Source organism: Mesocricetus auratus, unplaced genomic scaffold (genome assembly GCF_017639785.1).
Source record: "Mesocricetus auratus isolate SY011 unplaced genomic scaffold, BCM_Maur_2.0 Super-Scaffold_100007, whole genome shotgun sequence".
NCBI classification, from domain to species: domain Eukaryota; kingdom Metazoa; phylum Chordata; class Mammalia; order Rodentia; family Cricetidae; genus Mesocricetus; species Mesocricetus auratus.
The window spans coordinates 84623629-84644044 of NW_024429191.1; the positions used below are offsets into that span (position 1 = coordinate 84623629).

The following is a 20416-nucleotide window of genomic DNA, read 5'->3' on the forward strand; positions in this document are numbered from 1 at the left end:
CTTCTCAGATGTTGCCTTGGTTAATTGTTTTAGTTTTTAAAGGTTTATCTTCTGTTTATCTTTCACCGTGTAGGAAGGGGATGTGGGTCTTCTGGAAGAGCAGTGGGATTTTAACTGCTAAGCCGTTTCTTCAGCGTCGTTAACTTATAACTGTCAACTTGACACAGCCTGGAATCACTTGGGAATAGAGTCTAAGTTGAGGAATTGTTTAGGGTGGGTTGGTCTGTGGGCAAGTCTGTGAAGGATTGTCTTCAAGATCCAGGCCACTGTGGGTGGAGTCATTCCCTAGACAGCGGGTCCAGAATTGTAGGAGACAGGAAAAAGCAGGCACATCTTCAAGCATTTGCTGCTGTCTGCTCCCAATTATGGACATGATAAGGCGAGCTGCTTCAAGCTTCTGCCACTGTGACTTCTCTGCTACAATCCCTTTCTCCTCTAAGTTGCTGTTAGTCAGCTTTTTTATTTTTATATTCTTCTTTTTCACAGAAACAGAAATGAAACCAGAACAAACATTTACTGTACACCAAGAACTGAGCTGGTCATTTAACATGCTTTGCCTTGCCTTGGTGACAACTCATTTCACTTCTCCATTCATGATCCCGAAAGGGAGGACAGGACTCAGGATGAGCAGATGATGATGAGCGTGGTGACTATGGTCATCTGGGTGTCCTCCCAGAGCCAGGCCCCCTGCAGGCTGAGTCATCTGAACAGAAAATGTGAGTTTGAACACAAATGATGGGCTCTAGGATGTTGTCTTTGGTGCACAGCCCTCTACAACCAGATCACTTGTTTCTCGGTCCTGGGAACTATTTGCCTGTGTGTATGTGTGCACTTGCAAGCATAGGACAGATATTAATTTAAGGGGTCTTCCCCAATTGTCCTTCGGTTTATTTTTTCAGACAGGGATTCTTCTAGAACTGGGAGCTGGCTGGTCAGTGAGCCCCAGGGATCCTCTGTCTCTGCCTCTTGATTTCAGGGATTATAGGCACATGTCCTCGTGTTTGGCTTTATCTTAAAAAGCAAGGTGGAGGAGGGCAGGTGGGGTGGCTCAGGGGACAAAGGCACTTGCTGACAAGCCTGAAGACCTGAGTTCAGTCCTGGAGACCCATATGGTGGAAGGCGAGAACCAGCTTCTACAAGTTATTATCTGACCTCTATGCGTAAGGACACATGCATTAAATAAATACATGTATGCCACACAAAGTAAGGGAGGGGAGTGTCTGAGGAGGACAGGTGACATTGGTGTGTGGCCTCCACAAACATGTGCCATACACAAACACCCATGAAACCTATAGATGCACACACAGAGGAAGGCCCTGCTCTTCAGAAACCCTGAAACACACAGAAGAGATTTATGACTGCCACCAAGGAAAGAATGGAAATACCATCAATGCTCACCAGCCAGAGCTGGAGTAAACAGAGCACGGTGAGCTAAGTGTGACCACAGTCCTGGCCCTTGGGAGGTTGAGGCAGGAGGAGCATTAGACGTTTAAGGCCACCTGGGATATAGGGTGTGACTCTGCTTCAGAAATAGAAAAGGGGACGAGGGGACTGGAGAGGTGGCTCATCAGTTAAGAGCTGCTCTTCAGAGGGCCTGAGTTTGGTTCCCAGCGCTCTTGCCAGGCGGCAAACAACCACCTGTAACTCCAGGAGATCTGACTCCCTCTTCTGGCCTCCACGGGCATCTGCACACACACGGCATACCCCACACATATTCCATCTCATCCTCCCTCGTGTAAATAACATTTTTGAAAAGAAAGAAAAGCTGGCACCTTATGGAGCCATTTCATACCTGCTAGGTGTGTGAGGGGCAAAGCAGGACGGCATACGTGTTGCTAGTGAGGTAAAACATATTAAGAAGGGCGTGCACAGTACACACCAAGTTTAAACAGCGTCTCCACACTATGCTCTGGTATGAACACCACAAACATCCACTTTAGCGACAGCCAGGTCTGGGATGCAGGCTATTAATTCTGGGCTATCAGGGGGTCCTTCTTTGCAAACACAGGGTCTCACGTAACCCAGGCGGGTCTCAAACTTGCAGTGTAGCAGAGGGCAGCCTATGTGATCCCCGGGGAAGTGACGTCTGCATTGTTAGTTGTTCCAGCTGTTGAAGAGGCTGGAGAGCAAATCTATACTGAGACATGTTCTCAGGGTTAAGACCGACTGCGCAGGCTATGTCCAGGGGTGACCACAAATGCTGACCAGCCTTCCAGTCTTTCTTTCTTTCTTTCTTTCTTTCTTCCTTCCTTCCTTCCTTCCTTCCTTCCTTCCTTCCTTCCTTCCTCCTTCCCTCCCTCTTCCCTCTTTCCTTCTGGAACCAGGGGCTCTGCACATGCTAGACGTGACAAACACCATGCCACCGAGCCACGCCCCAGCCCTGTCTTGGACTCTAACAGCACTGTCGTCAAGCAGACCTTGGCAATGGCAGGCCTCCATGTCCAGCCGTGCAGCAGCTGCTGGGGCTCTTGCCTTCAGTATCTCTCCTTTGTTGACTTCAAGTGGTCTCACAGGGACCACAGTAGCCGTGGGCACTTCTCTCTTCTCCCCACACAGTACAAATTGTGACTCCTCTTATTACCCAGGAGACACTGGGAACCCATCCCCCAAATATCTGTGTTACTCTCAGAAAGAAACATGGTACGAGAGGCAATAACAACAACACAGCAATAAATTGAGGGGCTGGAGAGATGGCTCAGAGGTTAAGAGCATTGACTGCTCTTCCAGAGATCCTGAGTTCAATTCCCAGCAACCACCTGGTGGCTCACAACCATTTATAATGAGATCTGGGGGGCCTCTTCTGGCTTACAAGGGGAACATTGTATACATAATAAAGAAATAAATCTTAAAACAAAACAAAACAATAAATTGAAGTTAACCATATATCCGAGCATGAGGCAGCTACATCCCGCATGGCTCTTTGGAAATAATTGAAAATCTTTAGCACTGTCAACTACTAAGATGCAGACCCAAATGAAAGTATTTTTAATTTGAGAGAGCCGAGAGCTTTGGAAGGGGACAGCTAAGGAAGGCAACATTTACTCATCTGGTGTTTCTGCTCCCTTTCTGAGGGAAACAGCATCTTACCTCTTCCCCCTTGATGGTTATTGGAAAAATTAGATGTGCCTCTCTTTGCTCTCTCTTCTCCCTCAACAGTGGAGTCAACAGATGTTTTAGACTGCGGTGAATGATGAACCAGCTGCCAAGGAAGCTTTGGGCCAGGGAGACTATGATCCAGGGATCTGGAGGCTGAGTTCTAAGAGTCACCTTAGTCCAAGGAGAAAGTCCTAAATCAAATTCTGTCTAAAGTTCCTCTGCCCTGCCGCTTGTTCTACTGTACCACAGGAGGGACCCATGCTGCTAGGACTCCTTATGTGACTTTCTTCCTTTTTTTTACTTACTTCGTGTGTGTGTGTGTGTGTGTGTGTGTGTGTGTGTGTGTGTGTGTTTGTGTGTGTGTGTGTGTGTGTGTGTGTTGGGAACTAGATTTGGGTCTTCTATGAGAACAGCAAATGCTCTTAATGACTGAACCCTGTGTAAGTCTTCATTATTATTCAAGTTTCAAAATCTAAATCAGTCCACCAAAAGAATATGCTCTATGACCAATAAGATGAAACTCCAGTTCTAGAAGATCAATGATGTCTTCCAGCCCCATGTCCCAGCACTGCACATACGTGGTCACATACATACATGCAGGCAAAACACTCATACACATAAAATAAAAATAAATCTAGAAACAAAGCCAAACCACAACAACCCAAACAGGCAAACCAAACAACAAAACCTCACCACCCCTTCCCTCTCCACCTCTCTCCCTCTCCCCCCCTTCCTCCTCCTCAACAGGGTTTCTTCTATGTAGCCCTGGCTGTCCTGGAACTCACTCTGTATATGTAGACCAGGTTGGCCTTGAACTCACAGAGACCCGCTTGCCATTTCCTCCTGAGCTCTGGGATTAGAAGGTGCACCACCATGCCCGGGTCATCCTCCACATTCTTGACTAGGAAATTCCATTTATTCCCCTGCCCTGCCCCTTTGCACTGGAAGCATATCTGAAAATTTAAAAGATGTGCCTTCCACTGTAGGCAGGGCCGGAACTACAGGGACAGCCATGAGGAGGCCAATACATGTACTGTTTTCCCTGGACAGAGTCATCATGGACATCAAGCCTATGAACCGATTCACTAAATGATTAGGCAAGAGAATCAGATGGACCATTGCCAACACCATCTGCCCCACACGAGATCTCCGTGAACTGGACTTTGAGACTGCCCAGGGTGGACCAGTTCTGCAGGCCTGAGATGAGGGTTGATTCTTATTCCCCTGGAACGGCCACCTCAGCTGTGCCGATGGGTCCCTTGGCCTGTGTCCTCGTCACACTCCCTTCCCCTCCACTGGGATCTTCACCTTGGAATCTTGGCGGAGCCTCAGAGAGTCAGGGTGGAAATCTTGGCAGACGCCAGAAGCCATGCATCGACCCGCATGGTGAGCGCAGACTGTGTGGAGCGCATCTTTGCCCTCTCTGCTGTTTTGCTGGCACGGGCAAGCCTGGGCATGTGACTTGGCGCCATGAACCTTCTGAATTCCATAGACAGCCATGTCTCTGTGTCTGTGAGGCTTAACAGAGGTGCCCTCTCTAACCCTCCAAATCCACACTGATTGTGTGTGTATATGTGTATGCGTGCCTGTGTGTGTGTGCGTGTGCGTGTGTGTGTGTGTGTGTGTGTGTGTGTGTGTGTGTGTAGCCACGTGTGTGCAGGTGGAGGCCAGTGGAACACACTGGGTGTCTTCCTTGAATACTCTATACCTTACTGAACTCGGTGCTCTGATCGTCTCGCCCAGCTCGCCAGTGAGCTTTGGACACCCGCCTGCCTCTGCTCCTGGCATTGTGGTTACAGATATATGCCACAGGAACATTTGGCTTTTATTGGGTTCTGGGGATCCAAACTCAGTTCCTCATGCTTGCAGAGGAAGCACTTTTCCCATGGAACCATCTCTCTGCTCCAATTAAAAAGGAAACACAACGGCGTTGCTCTTCAGGACCCTCTAATTGACATAAGAAGCGAAGGGCTGGAAGGATGGCTCAATGGTTATGAGCACTGGCTGCTTAGCACCCACTTCAGGTAGCTCATAGCTACCTGCCACTCCTGCTCTAAGGGATCTGATGCCCTCTTCTGGCCTCCACAGGCACCTGCATACATGTGGCACACACACACGTGTATAAATACTTCAACATACAGATAAAGTTAAACAAGAATGAAGCTCAAGTTCAGGGAGTTTGGGAGCTGCCGCTCAGGCTGTGGGTTTGGAAGGAGACAGGGACTCTGCGAGATGAGAATTGAGCCTTAGGCTGGCTGGGCCGTCAGCTGATCCCAAGTCCCTAACGTGTCCCTTTGAATCCCTGGTTGGTGGTGACAAGAGGGCTGCCAGGCAGGAGGAGCCAATGGAAAAGTCCCAGGTGTTGTCACCTTAATGAGAGTGGCATTCCTGATTGCGTGGTTTAGGGGCTCCTGGGGGAAATGGAAAAAGAGAAAGAAAACTTCGACCCCCTCCTTTGGCCTGGGTGACAGTGTGTGGGACAGTATCCTGGTGGAGAGGCATGTCCTGGAAAAACCTGGATTTATTAGCATCAGAAATAAGGCCCCTCCTAGAGCCCCCAATCTTCCCCGCCAAAGGGACCTCCCAGCAGCCCTCTGCCCACCGGCACTCTGCTGTCTGCTGCATCCCTCCTTATGAGGCTGCAAGGACGAGCAGAAGAAAAAGTCCACAGGGCAGCAAGTCTCAGGCGAGAGAAAGAGAACTCTGAGTCACAACTGGTAGCTTAACGGTGACAGATCCATTCTCTTTGATGGCACTTGCTCGGAAATTACTGCTGCTGGAAGGGAAAACAAAGCCCTCGGCCTTCACTTGCTCCTTCCACAGCTGCTGAATGAGCCAGAGCTGGTGTTAAAGTAGGTGGCCAAATACGAGAACGAAGACGTGAGCTCTCATCTTCATGAAGAACTTGTGATGGTGAGCTAGCGGCTAGCGGCTAACGTGGGCTAGCTCGACCCGGAACAATCAGCAGAAGGTGGCATGGCCTGAGAGCCACAGGCTAGGGAGTAGTTCTTTTTTTTTTTTTTTTTGGTGGGGGTGGGAGGGTGTCCTCAGGAAAGCTCGCCAAAGGGAAGTCATGTTTGAGCTGAGCTCTGAAGGAGGCTCAGGGGCTGGCAAGATGGCTCAGCTGGTGAATTCCTTGCCACACAAACGGGAGGATCTGAGTTTGAATCCTCAGCACCCATGTGGAAGAGCCAGGTACAGAGACTCATGCCTGTAACCGCAGTCTGAGCGGGTGAAGGCAAAAGGGCTTGCTAGCCAGCTAGTCTAGACGAATCAGTGAGCTGCAGGGCCAGTGAGAGATGGCTCAGTGGTTACGGACACTTCCGGAAGACCTGGGCTCAGTTCCCAGCACCCATGTCAGATGTCTCATATGTACCTGTACCTCCAGCTCCACATCTGATGCCTTCTCCTGGACTCCATAGTCACCAATGTACGCACGCATGCACCCAACCCCCCCCCACACGCACGCACGCACGCAAACACAGTAACAGAAACGAATCTTAAAATAAAATCAGGTCACAAGAGGAAGATACCAGATCTTAATCTCTGTCCTCCAACACATACAAACATGTACACATACACAATAAACTATAATAAAAGCCAGGGCTAAGATCCTGTCTCAAAAAACAAAACAAGAGACAAAAAGGTTTTCTTTGACCTCTATATATGTTCTCTGGCATGCACAATATGCCACAAAATGCAATAAAAAACTAACAAACCCCCCAAATTTCCTTTTCATTTCATTTATTCATTGCCCCCACACCTGCTTCCCTTCTGCCTCCCCCTCCCCTTCCTGGTGTTATAATGCCCAGGGGACTATTGGGTGTTATAATGCCTGGGTGTCACTGCGTATCATAATGCCCGGGTGTCATTGGGTATTACAATGCCCAGATTGTCCCCAAACTCCTGCTGCAACCTCCCAAATGTACAAGAGCATATCTGGACACTTAAGTTTTCTTTTCTTTCTTTCTTTCTTTCTTTTTTTTTTTTTTTTTTTTTTTTTTTTTTTTTGGTTTTTCGAGACAGGGTTTCTCTGTGGCTTTGGAGGCTGTCCTGGAACTCACTTGGTAGTCCAGAGATCCGCCTGCCTCTGCCTCCTGAGTGCTGGGATTAAAGGCGTGCACCACCAACGCCCGGCTTCTTTAATTTTTTTGAGATTTTTTTAGTATTTATTTATTTTATGTATCTGGGTGTTTTGTTTGCATGCAGTGTGTGTAGAGGTCAGAAGAGGGAGTCAGACTTATAACTAAAGTTAGCCACCACATGTGGGTGATGGAATAGAACCCGGGTTCTCTGGAAGAGCAATTAGGACTTTTAACTGCTGAGTCGTCTCTCCAGCCCCAACTTTGTTTTTCTTAGAGCACACAAGTATGGCTGGCTGCAGAGTCTACTAATGTTGATGACAACAATACACTTAGCCTTTGGATGAATGCGTGTTATACAGAGTGATTCAAACCAGCCTTTCCCCAGCCTTGAGGACCAAAGTCAGTTAACTCCAGCCTGCAATGCATCAGGTGGGAATCTGCTAAAATCTAGTAAGACTTTCCTGGCCAAACAAGTCCCTCAATAGGATGGAAAAGATCTAATTCACAAGGCAGTCCAGTTTATAACCTACTGGACCTCCTGCTTATTTTTTTAAAGATTTATTTACTTATGAATATAACATCCTGCCTCCATGTATGTCTACACGCCAGAAGATGGCACCAGATCTCACTATAGAAGATTGTGAGCCACAATGTGGTTGCTGGGAATTGAACTCAGGACCTCTGGAAGAGCAGTCAGTGCTCTTAACCTCTGAGCCATCTCTCCAGCCCCTGCTTATTTTTTTAAAAACATTTCCTTATGTACTTATTTCATTATTTGCGTGCGTGCGTGCGTGCGTGCGTGCGTGCGTGTGTGTGTATGGAGATCAGAGGACAATTTGTGGGATTCTGTTTGTATTCCTTCCACAAGGTGGATTGAACTCAGGGTATTAAGGCTTGGCTGCAAGCACCTTGAACTGCACAACCACAGCCTGGGATTTACTCTCAGTGGGTTTATGTGTGGCATCTTCAATCAGCCTCAATGACTCTAAGGGAAGAGCTTCAAGGTCCATGTGTTATAACTCAAGGACAAGTCTGAGGCCCCAATTCTAAACATACTATGATTGGCTGGGTGTAGCTAAACAACAAAAATAGCCCTGCGTCTGTGGTCATCCCAGGGCTAGGACACTGTTTATAAGCAGGTCACTCAAGTTCCATCAGCAGCCATTAATAAGATCCTAACAGGATATAAATGATGACTGGCACCAACAGTGACATAAAGGGGGAGTGGCAAGGCAGAGGGCAGATTTTGGCAGGGGACAAGCCAGAGGGGGTGATGCTCTGGTTCATGCACTCTCCGCTAAGAAGAGACGCCCTCAGGAAGGTGCCTGCTATTTTGAGAGGATGGTTTCTGGGCCAACATGAGCCATCAAAGTTTTGAGGCTTGATTGAGGATTTTCTTTATGCTGAATTCCAAAGACAGAAATGAGATGCTGTCTGTGTCCTCACACAGACAGGCTGCTGAGTTCAGAAACGCCAGCGTGCTGAATGCTAAGCCCCAGGGAGCCAGATGTCAAGTGGGGTGGTGACGGAGTTGGGAGTGGCAGCAGGTGATGGGCCTGGGGACTTCAGTCTGAGACTTGCATTAAAGAACCCAGAGACGGCTGGAGAGACGATTCAGTGGTTTAAGAGTGCTTGCTGGCTGATCTCCCAGAGGACCTGGGTTCAATTTCCAGCACCCCCATGGCAGCTCACAACCATCAGTAACTATAGCCCCAGGGGATCTAATGCCCTCTTTTGGCCTATGGAGGCACTGCATGCATTTGGTGGACATTAAATTAAAAAAAAATCCATCTTAAAGAATCCAGGGAGATGTCAGGACTAAACCAAATGAACATAAAGACAGATGGAAGAGCACTAGGATAGGAAGTGCTTCCTAAATCACTGTGGAATGAATGAATGGACAGACATATAATTCTTCCATTTTGATCACTTACCTCAGACTCTTTGTAGTAGCGTTCTGGAATTTCATCACAGGCTATATCGATAAAGCACACTTCTCTTTCCAGGCCTTTGGCTTCACTGTTAAAAATCTGAAGGGACAGAGCAACACATCAAAGGTCAGCGACGAAACCCTGAAACCCTGCTGAGTGCCCAAGGCTAGGACACGATGCCTGAGGCAAGATGACGCCCTGCAGGGCATCTTCCCGGTGGCCCCAAACCCCTAGCTTTGCCTGCCGCAGAATGTGCGAGAATCATGACGGGCTTTTATTCCTCACTTAGATTTTGTCACGTCAGAGGCAGGTGTAGCATCTGTCATCACATGCTGAGGGGTAGATGAAAAAGTGGGCTGTTTTTAGAAGTTCAAGAATGAGGAAGTAAATCTTTCCCAAAAATCTCTTCCAAAAAAATTGAAGACTGCTGAGTCTTGGCAGCTCATCTGAGCAGAGGCTGGGAGGGGTTGGTGAGCTGGGGACAAGAAGCGGTGACACAGCCTGAGATTAGGAGGAGAAAAATATGTGGGCCTTTTTCGTTCATTAGAAAAAAAGCGTGTTGCATTCATTTGTTTGTGTGTGTATGCATGCCACGGTACCCACGTGGAGGTCAGAGGACAAGCCTGGGCTCTCTTCCCACCAGCTGCATCCTGGGGATCTAGGGCTCGGCACCCAGGGCCTTTACCTGGGGAGTCATCTCAGCAGCCCCTCATTAGCTTTTCCTTTTTATGGATTTAATTCACAACTACACTCTCATTGCAGAAAACAGATAATCAAAGAGAGAGAGAAAAACAACACACAAACTCTTTCCTTCGCCCAGAGTTAGACATAATTTTCTTTCTTTTTTTTTTTTAAGTCAGGGTTTCTTTGTATAACCCTGGCTGGCCTTGAACTCACAGAGATCCACCTGCCTCTGCCTCCCGAGTGCTGGGACTAAAGGGATGTGCCACCACACAGAGCATTTTGTTTTCTTTCTGGAGACAGGGTTTCACTGTTGCTTGGGCTGCCAAATGCAACCTGGAGATCCCGGTCCCCCTGCCTCCACTCCCCAGTGTTGAGATTAACGACTTGCATCACCATGCCTGGTCTTTTGAGGTCCTTAGGACTGAACCCAGGGCCTCAGGTACACCAAGCAAGCTTTCTTCCAATGGAGCCACACCCCCAACTCAAATGTGTATTTTTATGGTCACTTAAAAGTGTGATTGCATCGGTATGTGAACAGGGTACAGCTTGGTCATGTCCTTTTAGGATTAGAACACCACACACACACACACACACACACACACACACACACACACCTGCCCATCTTTTGGTCTGAAGTGACGAGGCGGCTTCTGACGGGCAGTGGGCAGATTAGGTTTGGAAAGCCACTTTACCCTTGGAAGAGTCTTTGCACCCCACCTCCTGCAGGGGCTCATCCATTACCACCGATTCCATGGCACGCTTTCTTTCACAGAGGGCGGGGTACTTTGTAAGAACAAGAATGGCAGGTGCCTACCAGCATCGCCTTGCTGCATAATTGCTGCTGTTAACCCACCCCTCGGAGGCGCAGTGTGCCAGGGCTCCTCACCTGGACGTTTTAGCCCCGAGGTCATCCTGGAGACCGCCTGCCAAGCCTGCCTTGTGTTTGCTCTGTCGGCCATCTCTTTCCTTTCCTTCTCCCTCTTTTTTTCGGGTGTGTATGTACAAGTGGCCATGAGTGAAGTGTGCAGACTAGAGTCCTTCTGTCACTGGATCTGGAGCTACACACGCCGAGGGGATCCTCCTGCCTCTGTCTCCCAGAACTTCATGCCACCACACACAACTTTTTACATCGGCGCTGGGGACCAGTAAGCATTTTACCCAATGAGCCATCTCCCCAGCCCCCCCCCCAACTGCCTACTCTTCTAATATGTTTAGAGGTCTAACTGGTCAGGGGACATGAACCTCCAGCCTGCCCTGAGGTGCCCGTGGCACCTTCCTCAAAGGCACAGGAAGCTTGGCTTTTTAGATTAACCCAGGTGCCTCCCACTGCCTCTTGAAGTCCCGTGCTTCCGGGCACCTCTACTGTCTGCGATGGGCAGGTGGACTGACTGGAAACGAAACAGACAGTGGGCAAAGCACTCGGGTCTGAGAGGAGGGATCAGTTGTGAAATGAAGGATTGTGGGAGTCAGAGCCAGCCTCTCACTCTTTCTCAAGCGTAAGCCGGGAGAAGGAAGACACAACAGAACTCCTGAGGGGACGGAGCTTTCTAGACAGTAGATTACAAAGAAGCAAAGAGGTTTGACATTTATTGGTCTAGTATGTGGCATTCAAAGAAAGGGACGTAGGCAGGTGTTAAGAGAGCCATTGGCAAGGTGTGTGGCTTCAATTCATTAATTATACAATCTCTCTCTCTCTCTCTCTCTCTCTCTCTCTCACACACACACACACACACACTGACAGAGACTGATAACAGCTGCCTTCTCTGATCGTTAACGTTACTGTTTTTTAAAGATTAATTAAGTTAGCCTGTGTGCTGTGAAGGTGTGTATGATGTTGCAGAGGGTGTCACTTGTCCAGCTCTCTCACTGTCTGATCTTGGCTCTAGGTTGGTGGTCTACAAGCTCGAGTGATCCTCCTGTCTCCAGCCCCCCCCCCACAACTGGAGTTACAGGAGCGCATGACCATGCTTGCCTAATTACTTGGTGCTGGGGATTTGAACTCAGGTGCATTTACCCACTGAGTCATCTCCCCAGTCCTTCAACCTTATCTTCTGAGACAGGGTCTCTCATTGAACTTGGTTTCTGGCTCGCCAGGGGATCCAGGGATCCTATCTCTGCCACCCCACCTTCATACTGGATTACAAGTGGTGCCATCCCACCTGGCTTTTATGGGAGTGGTGGGGATGTAAACTTGGGTCTTCTTGTGTGGCAACTACTTTGTTGACTGAACCATTTCCCCAACTGCAATTAGAACTTAAGGAAAAAAAATCACCCGCAAATCACATTATTGTTTCTCTGTTCTAAACATAGGAATGGCCCTGTGAGCACCCCCTGCCCCGTCTAGAGCATGTACTACCAAAGCATTGCCAATAGGGGGCGACATAGGGAAACGATTTGGGGGAAAGGTTAGCCTCTTTCAGGCTTGGATCCTGGAGGGTGTGTGTAGTGTGTGGGAAGAGATGTTGCTCGGCCTTGCTGTGTGCCTGGAGGGCGGTTACTCACTGACCTTGCAGACCTGGCAGCGGTCCCAGGAACCACTTCGCTCTGGCCCTCCTGATGCAGGCTGTGTGCATTTCAGCCTTGCATGGGGAGTGTGTGCCAACTCCCTTGGCACACCTGGCCTCTACCCTCACCTTGCCTGTGTCCCAGAAAACTTTCTGTTGTTCAGCACCTGGCAGCCAGCTGAGGAACTCCTCTGCCATCTTGGGGGTGTTAGAACGTGACACCTTAGCCATGGGGAGAGAGCCCTTTCAAAGTTTGTCCTTCTGTGGGCATTTCTTTCTCAGCTCAAGAGTAACCTTTGCGTTCTCAACCCATCTTGGTAGCTGCTTCCACCGCATATTAATAACTAACTGCTGATATTACATTCCTCCTGTTCAGAGTAACTGCTTTCTGCCTTCTGCCTGGACCCCAGCCGATAAACTCATTGCATGCAGGTGCTGAGTCTGGCTTTGAGGACTCCAGGGACAGCGAGGACTGGAATCCTGCTCTTGAGAAGTTACTAAGGCTACTCCCCAAAACACAAGGCAGAATAAAGCCTGTGCTATAGAAGAAGGAAATGAACAGACTGTAAACCCAGGGAGAGGAGGCGAGAATAAAATCTATTACTATTCCCAGTTTTCAGGTAAGAGAAACCTACGCTCGAAAGTGTAAGGCCATATAGTCAGTCCTCAGTGAAGTTCAGACTGGAGGGCATGGCTCTGGCTCAACAGCTAGGCTCCCCCATGATGATGTCTGCCTCTTCATAGTCATCTGAAAAGACAGTCACCAGCCAAAGTGCTTCCTGCTTCTTTCTAGAAAGATGACCCTGGAATCTGGCTCTCCTCTGGCTACTCATAAGACATATGTTGTGACAGCCACCACTGAGCATGCCCTGAAGGCTTCCTGTCCATTCGTCCTCGGTGGCTCAGGGGTTCTATTAGGAGTGACTGTTGTACAATCTCTGGACTCCTTTGCTAATAAGATGCTTCATTAGTGCCAAAGCCCCTGAGACAGCAAGTGTGGGGAAGTCTGCATGCCTTCAGCTTTGCAGTCTATACTTCCAGGTAGGTTTCCGGTGCCTGAACACAGGAAGTCATGCCTGGTCAACATCTTCACGTGTGAGATGACAAAGAGCCAAAGTTTCCAAGGAATGTACATTGTCTAGTGTTTGAGGTTTTTAGGAGAAGCTCCTATGGACTCAGTAAGTCTAAAGATCGAGTTAGAGGGCACCTTTGGCCCCTACATGAATACCTGCACACACGTGTGTATACACACCAACATGCACACACAAAACATACATGAGACACTTTGGGAACTGTACAGTTTGAGAATTTGTCTTAAGGGAAGAGCCGTTAACAGAGCTGAAAAGATTTGTATACAGAGATTTTCAACAATGTAATCGCAGGGGGCAATGGGGAGAAAGAAGCTGGGGGGATGGGATAGGGGGGTGGGCTCAAGCTTGCATATCTCACTGTGGGAGAATGGCCAAGGAAATGAGGATGAACCTGTGTGGTGGACTATTTTGTGTCACATGGTACTGACTGAGGAGGGTGTTCTGGATTTCTTTCTATTGATGTTTGTCCATACCTATGGAATGTGTCCTGTCCCCAAGAGTCTAGATTTCTTCTTGAACAGGGCCATCTTCCTAGATTTTTACACCTTCTTGATTTATTTATAGGCCTTGATTTTTTTTTTTGAGGGGGGAGGGCAGTGTGGTTGCAGACTATTGGAAATGGCTCATAAACCCTTGGCTGTCCTGGAACTCGCTCTATAGACCAGGATGGCCTCAAACTCACAGAGATCCATCTGCCTCTGTCTCCCAAATGCTGGGATTAAAGGCTTGTAGTACCACTGCCTGGCCGCTAGCATGCTTTCTTAACATGCATGAGACCCTGAGTTTCATCTCCACTCCCCAAAGGGAGGAACTCTTTCTCAGCTTAGATGAGAACTCTCTGTACTGTCACAAACCTCTCCGTAAACATGAAAGTCTCCTAAAAATAAACTGTATTATTATTATTATTTTTAATTAAGGTGAAAGTAGAAAAAAAAGGGAGGAGTTTCCCCCAGGTTGTAACTGTTTAGATTTCGATTTTCCTGTAGAACATTGAAGCTAATTGAGAAGGCAGGGCAGAGATGGCTGATGGGTAGGGATTCTGAGAAAAACCTACCAGTCATCTCATTTTATGCTTCAGATACAATAGAAAGGGCAAAGAGGCCCAGCCGAGCTGCTGTTCTCTTCTCCTAGATTTTCAGCATCTGGGATGTGATTAATTAAGACATACCAAGAAAGGCCAAGGAGGAGGCATGCCGGCAGCAGACAGGCTGTTTTACTAGTGCCTCGCTCTTGTCCTGGTCTCATTCCTGTCACCAAGATAAAGCATCCTGATGGCCAGCAACGTCGGGGAGAGAGGAGTTTATTTCAGCTCATAATTCCAATTTATAGTCCATCTCTCCACTTACAGTCCACCACTGCAGAGAAGTCATGGTGTTAGCGGCTGGAGGATGCTAGTCACATCACACCCACCGTCAGGGGTGGAGAGAATGTATGCACCCCCAGTGCTCGGCTTGCCTTCTCTATGTGGTCCAGGGCCCCGAACAGGACATGGCGCTACCCACTTTCAGGCTGGGGCTTTCCATAGCAACTAAGACCATCAAAACAGTTCCCCCTCCCCCTGACCTGCTCACAAGCCAGTCTGATGGAGACAGTCCTTCAGAGGACTGGTAAAATATTTACTAAGCCCCGCCATGTGTGTTCCACAGTGGGCATCTCAGACGTGGAAGATAAGGGTCTTGAGAAGATGAGATTTAAAACAAGAGTCAGTCAAGTGACTCGACAGAGCATGTGCTCCACTTGTTAGCAAACTGCAGCTGTCCTTCGATACCAAACCTCAAGGATGCCTCAGCCCCTCACATCTGCATCTTACATCCTACATCTTTCTGCAAACTGAAGCACCTCTGCATTCTTTCTTTTTCTTTTGCCATTAAGAGCTAGCTTATTCTGTAGTCAAATATGAGTGACCCTAGACCATGAACACAGACTTAGTTTTTCCTAAATTCCACGTTTCAATGCGGTAACAATTTGGTAAAGGTTTTACAGTTTACAAACGAAAGAATATCATAATTGGAGTACAGTTCACCTGCCACCACTCTCTCGCAAGGTCCTGCAGATGCCACAGGTGCTGCCACACCTGAGTCCTATGCAAGTGTTTCAACACTGGGTTCACAACACGTGTCTGTGAACTTCCTCACCATGTGGCCCCATGATCCACTACTGATGACATTCTTTATTATGGTCATGCCAGACATCATCTCAATTAGAAAAAAGAAAACCACTAGAAAACACTGTAAGTTCAGAAAGGATCTCAATGGAGAAGAAGCCCAGAGAACAGACACCAAGACCCAAATATGTTCGCGCCTGCTCCCGAACTCTGAGCTCATGTCCTTTGTGAGTCCTCTCTGGGTTTGGGAGAAGATTTTCTTGTTGGTTTGTTTTGTTTTTCCAGACAGGGTTTCTCTGTATAGCAGCTTTGGCTGTCCTGGAACCCATGCTGCAGGCCAGGCTGGCTCCTCTGCCTCCCGAGTTCTGGGATTAAAGAAAGGTGTGCGCCACCACACCCATCTAAGAGCTCGCTGAACTGTGCTCGCTGTAGATATCACATGTATTTCAGTTATGCCTGTATTCTGTAAACCTAACATATGCTTTCATCCAGTGGCCATTTTTTACTTTTTAAATTATTCTCTCATATATTGCATCTCGACTGCACTTCCCCGCACTCCTCTCCTCCCAGTCCCTCCCACCCCGTCCTCCCAGATCCGTGCCTCTTCATATCCCTTTGGAAAAGGGCAGGCCTCCCAGGGAAATGAACCAAACATGGCCTATCATATTGCAGCAACAACACTTCACACCCCCTTATATTCAGGCTGGACGAGGCCACCAAGTAGGAGGAAAAGGGTCCCCAAGTCAGGCAACAGAGTCAGAGACAGCCCCTGCTCCCACTGTTGGGAGTCCCACAGGAAGACCAAGCTACACAACCACAGCATACGTGCAGAGGTCATTCCTACATTCTTTGTGATACCTAAGACTTTAAAGCATTATTTTGTGGAAGTATTAGTATAAGATCAGGTACACGTGTCCAGATACATGTGTGGAGGTCAGAGGACAATTTTGGGGAGTTACTGCTTGACTTCTGCCACCCCCCCCTTCAAAGTCATTGTTTATGCGAGTGTCTGTGTGAGGGTGTGTGCATGCTGAGTGCAGTTGAGGTCAGAAGAGGGCTTCAGATGCCCCAAGCTGGATTACATGGGGGTTGTGAGCCTACAATGTGGGTGCTCAAACTAGGCCAAGAGTTTGACTGCTCCATGACGGGAGGCAAGGAAGAATCCTATCCCACAGGAAGCTGCCTGGTGTGGCCTCTGGGGTCTAACCCTCAGCTGCTCAGGTGGGTGCCCAGAGAATTGCTAGTGTTGGGAGACCCAGGGGAAGAGACGGCCCCACCCACTCTCGCGCTGACCTTGGTCTTGGCACAGAATCACAGCCCCATCTGGCATGCAGTGGGAGGCGGGCTGCTTTTATTTAATCCTCATCAAATGTTCCACTGGCCCCAGGCTTTAGGGATATTAAGGCTGGGCGGATCGACTGGAAGCTGGGTAAACGGCAGCGTCTCTCTAGAGAGGGCTGCTGTGGACAGCATTATTAGGCCTCTGGTTAGGGAAAACAGTTTTCCAACACCAGCAGGGAGCAGCAAAGCGACTTGAAGGCAAGGGGGCTAGGGTCCCAGAAATGCTGTCCCAGTGACGAACCTACAAGCGGCTGCCGAGGGGTCTTGCCTGTATGCCTCTGTTGTCCTTACCCATCCTTGGCTTTACCGGCAGCTCTAGTACCTTCCAGGGTAGTAGGTTTGAAGGACTTTCTGTTTTCGTTTTTTTTTTTTTTTTTTTTTTTTGTCGTTGTCTCTTGGGGCCCAGGTTGGCCTTGAACTTACTATGTATGTGGTTGAGGATGACCTGGAACTTCTGATCCTCTCCAGTGCTGGGACTGCAAGTTTATACCATGATGCTTGGGGCTGGGGATGAAACTGAGGCCATAATGCATGCTAGGTGAGAACTCTGCCACTGGGCCACATGCTCAGCCTTTGTCTAAATTCTGAATGTTTAATGCTCTGATTTCTCTTAGGATCATACAAATCTTTGACCTTTTACTATTTTTAAATGTCTAATATATATAATATATATATATAAATATATATAACCTTTTTTGGTGTGTGTGTGTGTGTGTGTGTGTGTGTGTGTGTGTGTGTGTGTGTGTGTAAAATCAGGGCCTCCTGCATGCTGTAAAAATGTTGTACTCCTGGGCTCACACCCAGCATGATTTTCTAAAAATAAATAAATACATTGAAAATAATAATCATACACATTTATGAGGTACAGTACAACATTTTAATACATGAATACACTGTGTAATTAGAATTCTGGTAGTGACATAATCATTTTCTTAAATATTTATTATTTCACTACATTGGCAACATTAGAAAATCCAACGAATTGTTGCTAGTGTGCTATAAAACATGGGGACTTTTTTTTTCCTTTTTCCACTTAGGGTTTGCTTTTTTGGGGGTTATGAGGGATCAAACCCAGAGTGTCACAGAGTTGGCTAGATGCAACCCCTACCAGTCTGGGGTTGCCTTGGGGAAGAGCTACAGACTGAGGAGGGACGTCGAAGGACATAGCTCTCTGAAACCTGCCCTTGGGATTAGACCTAACTTCTAGGCTGTGACTGCTACAGGGTCCAGAAGGGGCTAGGGGTGGGGACAGAAGAGCACTAGAGTGTGTGTGGGTCACGCGCAGACACTCACTGCTGAGGGGTAGGAGAACGGCACCACTAGTCATCTCTGTGGAGTTAGGACTGAGAAGCTACTAAGTTGAGACTCCGCTGGGAAAGGGGCTGCTGAATCGGGAGGTGGAGAGGGGAGGGGAAGTCAGTTTCCCACTCCCATGGGGCAGGAGTCCTAGGTGGGGAGGGAGACACAGCACAAATCAGAATGTCAAGCGGAACAAGATGGCTGCACTCTTCATGGCCTGCTGGCAGGCCTCCCAACAGGGATGCTGAGCAGCCAGAGCGAGGACTCCAGTGATGGGGAAGGGGCGTGGGAGAGTGGGAAGAGAGAAGCAGAAGAAAAGAACTCTCACATCTTGAACCACAGGAGGGAACAGATCAGGTTCAGGTTGGGAGGTTTGTCTGATTCTTCCCCTTCCTCTTCCTCCTCCTCCTCCTCTTTTGAGACAGGGTTTCTCTGTGTATCCCTGGCTGTCCTGGAACTCATTCTGTAGACCAGGCTGGCCTCAAACTCAGAGATCTGCCTGCCTCTATCTTCCCAATGCTGCCATTAAAGGTGTGTGTAACCATTTCTTGGCCCCTGATTCTTCTAGTAGTCATTGAGCAATCATTTTCTGTATCAGTTTAAGCTATCTAAAATAGAACTCTCTGCCAAGATGGCTTGCAAATTCCAGCTTAGGAGAAACATCAACAAAAAACAAGAAAACACTAAACAACAACAAATCAACTGTATAAAAGATCCAGTGCTATCTTGTCATTTATAAATAAAAATGACAGTTCCACACTTTTAGTAGAATAAAGTGATCTTTGTGTTTTTTCCCAGATAACCATTTTAAAGATTTGCTTTTAAGATTTTAAAAATCGTGTATGTGTGTCTGAGTGTGGATATGTGCATCTGAATGCAAATGCCTTTGGGGGGTACAAGAGGGCATCAGATCCCCTGGACCTGGAGTTGAGGGCATCAGATCCCCTGGACCTGGAGTTACAGACTAATGTGGGTACTGGGAATTGAACTTGGGTTTTGAGTCACTAGTCATCTCTCCAGTTCCCTTCCTCCATCCACTCCAGCTCTGGAAACCACAGACAGGTTCTCCATCCTGCGATTTGGGATTTACAAGAATCTCAAACAGGAACAGAGAACTTGGTACTGTGTTTGCCTAGCATTTGTAAGAACCCTGCCTTTGACTCCTACTCCTTCACAGAATACAGAGAAACTCCAGACCCTTCCCATTGCCTGGGGTCTCAAAGTTCATGTATTTTTAATGGAGAATTGTTTTCTATTGTGTGGATGATTTTATCCATTTCTCCGAGCAGAAAGAGTTGCTAAAGGCATCTATAGATAGGTTTTTATGTGGCTGAAACATGGGAGTGGGATTCCTGGGTTGTGCGGTGTCTGCTGACTCTTCCTTAAACACAGCCATCAAGGCTCCTTCAGTAGAGTAAATAGTGTTTCCTCCCCAACTCATATCTGTCAGAAGGTTCAGAAAAGCCCTTACTGGAAAACAGAGACTTTGAAGATGTAATTAGCCTGAGGATGGTCCCTAAATCTGATGGCGGGCATCCTTATAAGAAGGGGAGAGGATGCAGACACACTGAAGATAAAGAGCAGTTGGCATAGGAGAAAAACATCATATATGGAGAGAGGAAAACACTGGAGTGAGGCAGCCACAAGTCTAGGAATGGTTGGTGTCACCAGATGCAGGCAGAGGCACAGAAGGCCGCTCCAGAGGGTCTTTGGGGGAGCATGGCCCCCTGGAATCTTTGGGGGAGTATGGCCCCATGGAATCTTTGGGGAGCACTTCCCCATAGAATCTTTGGGGGAGCACGGCCTCATGGAATCTTTGGGGAGCACTGCCCCATGGAATCTTTGGGGGAATACGGCCCCATGGAATCTTTGGGGAGCATGGCCCCATGGAACTTGAGTTTGACTTCTGGCCTCCTCCAGCTCAGTGTGTTCTGCCTGCTGGCTGGAGAGATTTGTACATCTAGTAAACTCCCACAGTCCTCAACTCACAAGATCCTTTCTTCGTTATCCAGGCTACGATGGTGCGAGCACCCTGAACATTTGCCAATAAAGGCAACCAGACTTTGTTCTCAGCGACCAAACACGGCCTTCTGAGAGCCCCCAAGGTACACATGTGGTCTTTCCATTTGCTGCCTACCTCAAAGGTTACAGAGTTTTGTAACAACAGACAGAAGCCTAAAGAGCACAATTGGTCTGAAAGATGGAGGGGCAGGAATAAGTCAGGGCCATGGCTCCTTGGTGAGGTTCAACATAAAGACCACCATGAATGCCGGGGTTGAAT

The 20416-nt window shown here is 48.1% G+C and overlaps 1 protein-coding gene across 3 annotated transcripts in view; it reads right to left on the reverse strand.

Moving 5' to 3' along the window:
• The window catches only part of Pitpnc1 (phosphatidylinositol transfer protein cytoplasmic 1), a 269963-nt gene that overhangs the window by 40944 nt on the left and 208603 nt on the right, over positions 1-20416 (reverse strand). For all 3 annotated transcript variants that reach the window (XM_005069994.4, XM_021227137.2, XM_021227138.2), the window contains exon 6: positions 9116-9211. In XM_005069994.4, the coding sequence (XP_005070051.1) occupies positions 9116-9211 (96 nt within the window). The remainder of the gene's footprint in view (positions 1-9115; positions 9212-20416) is intronic.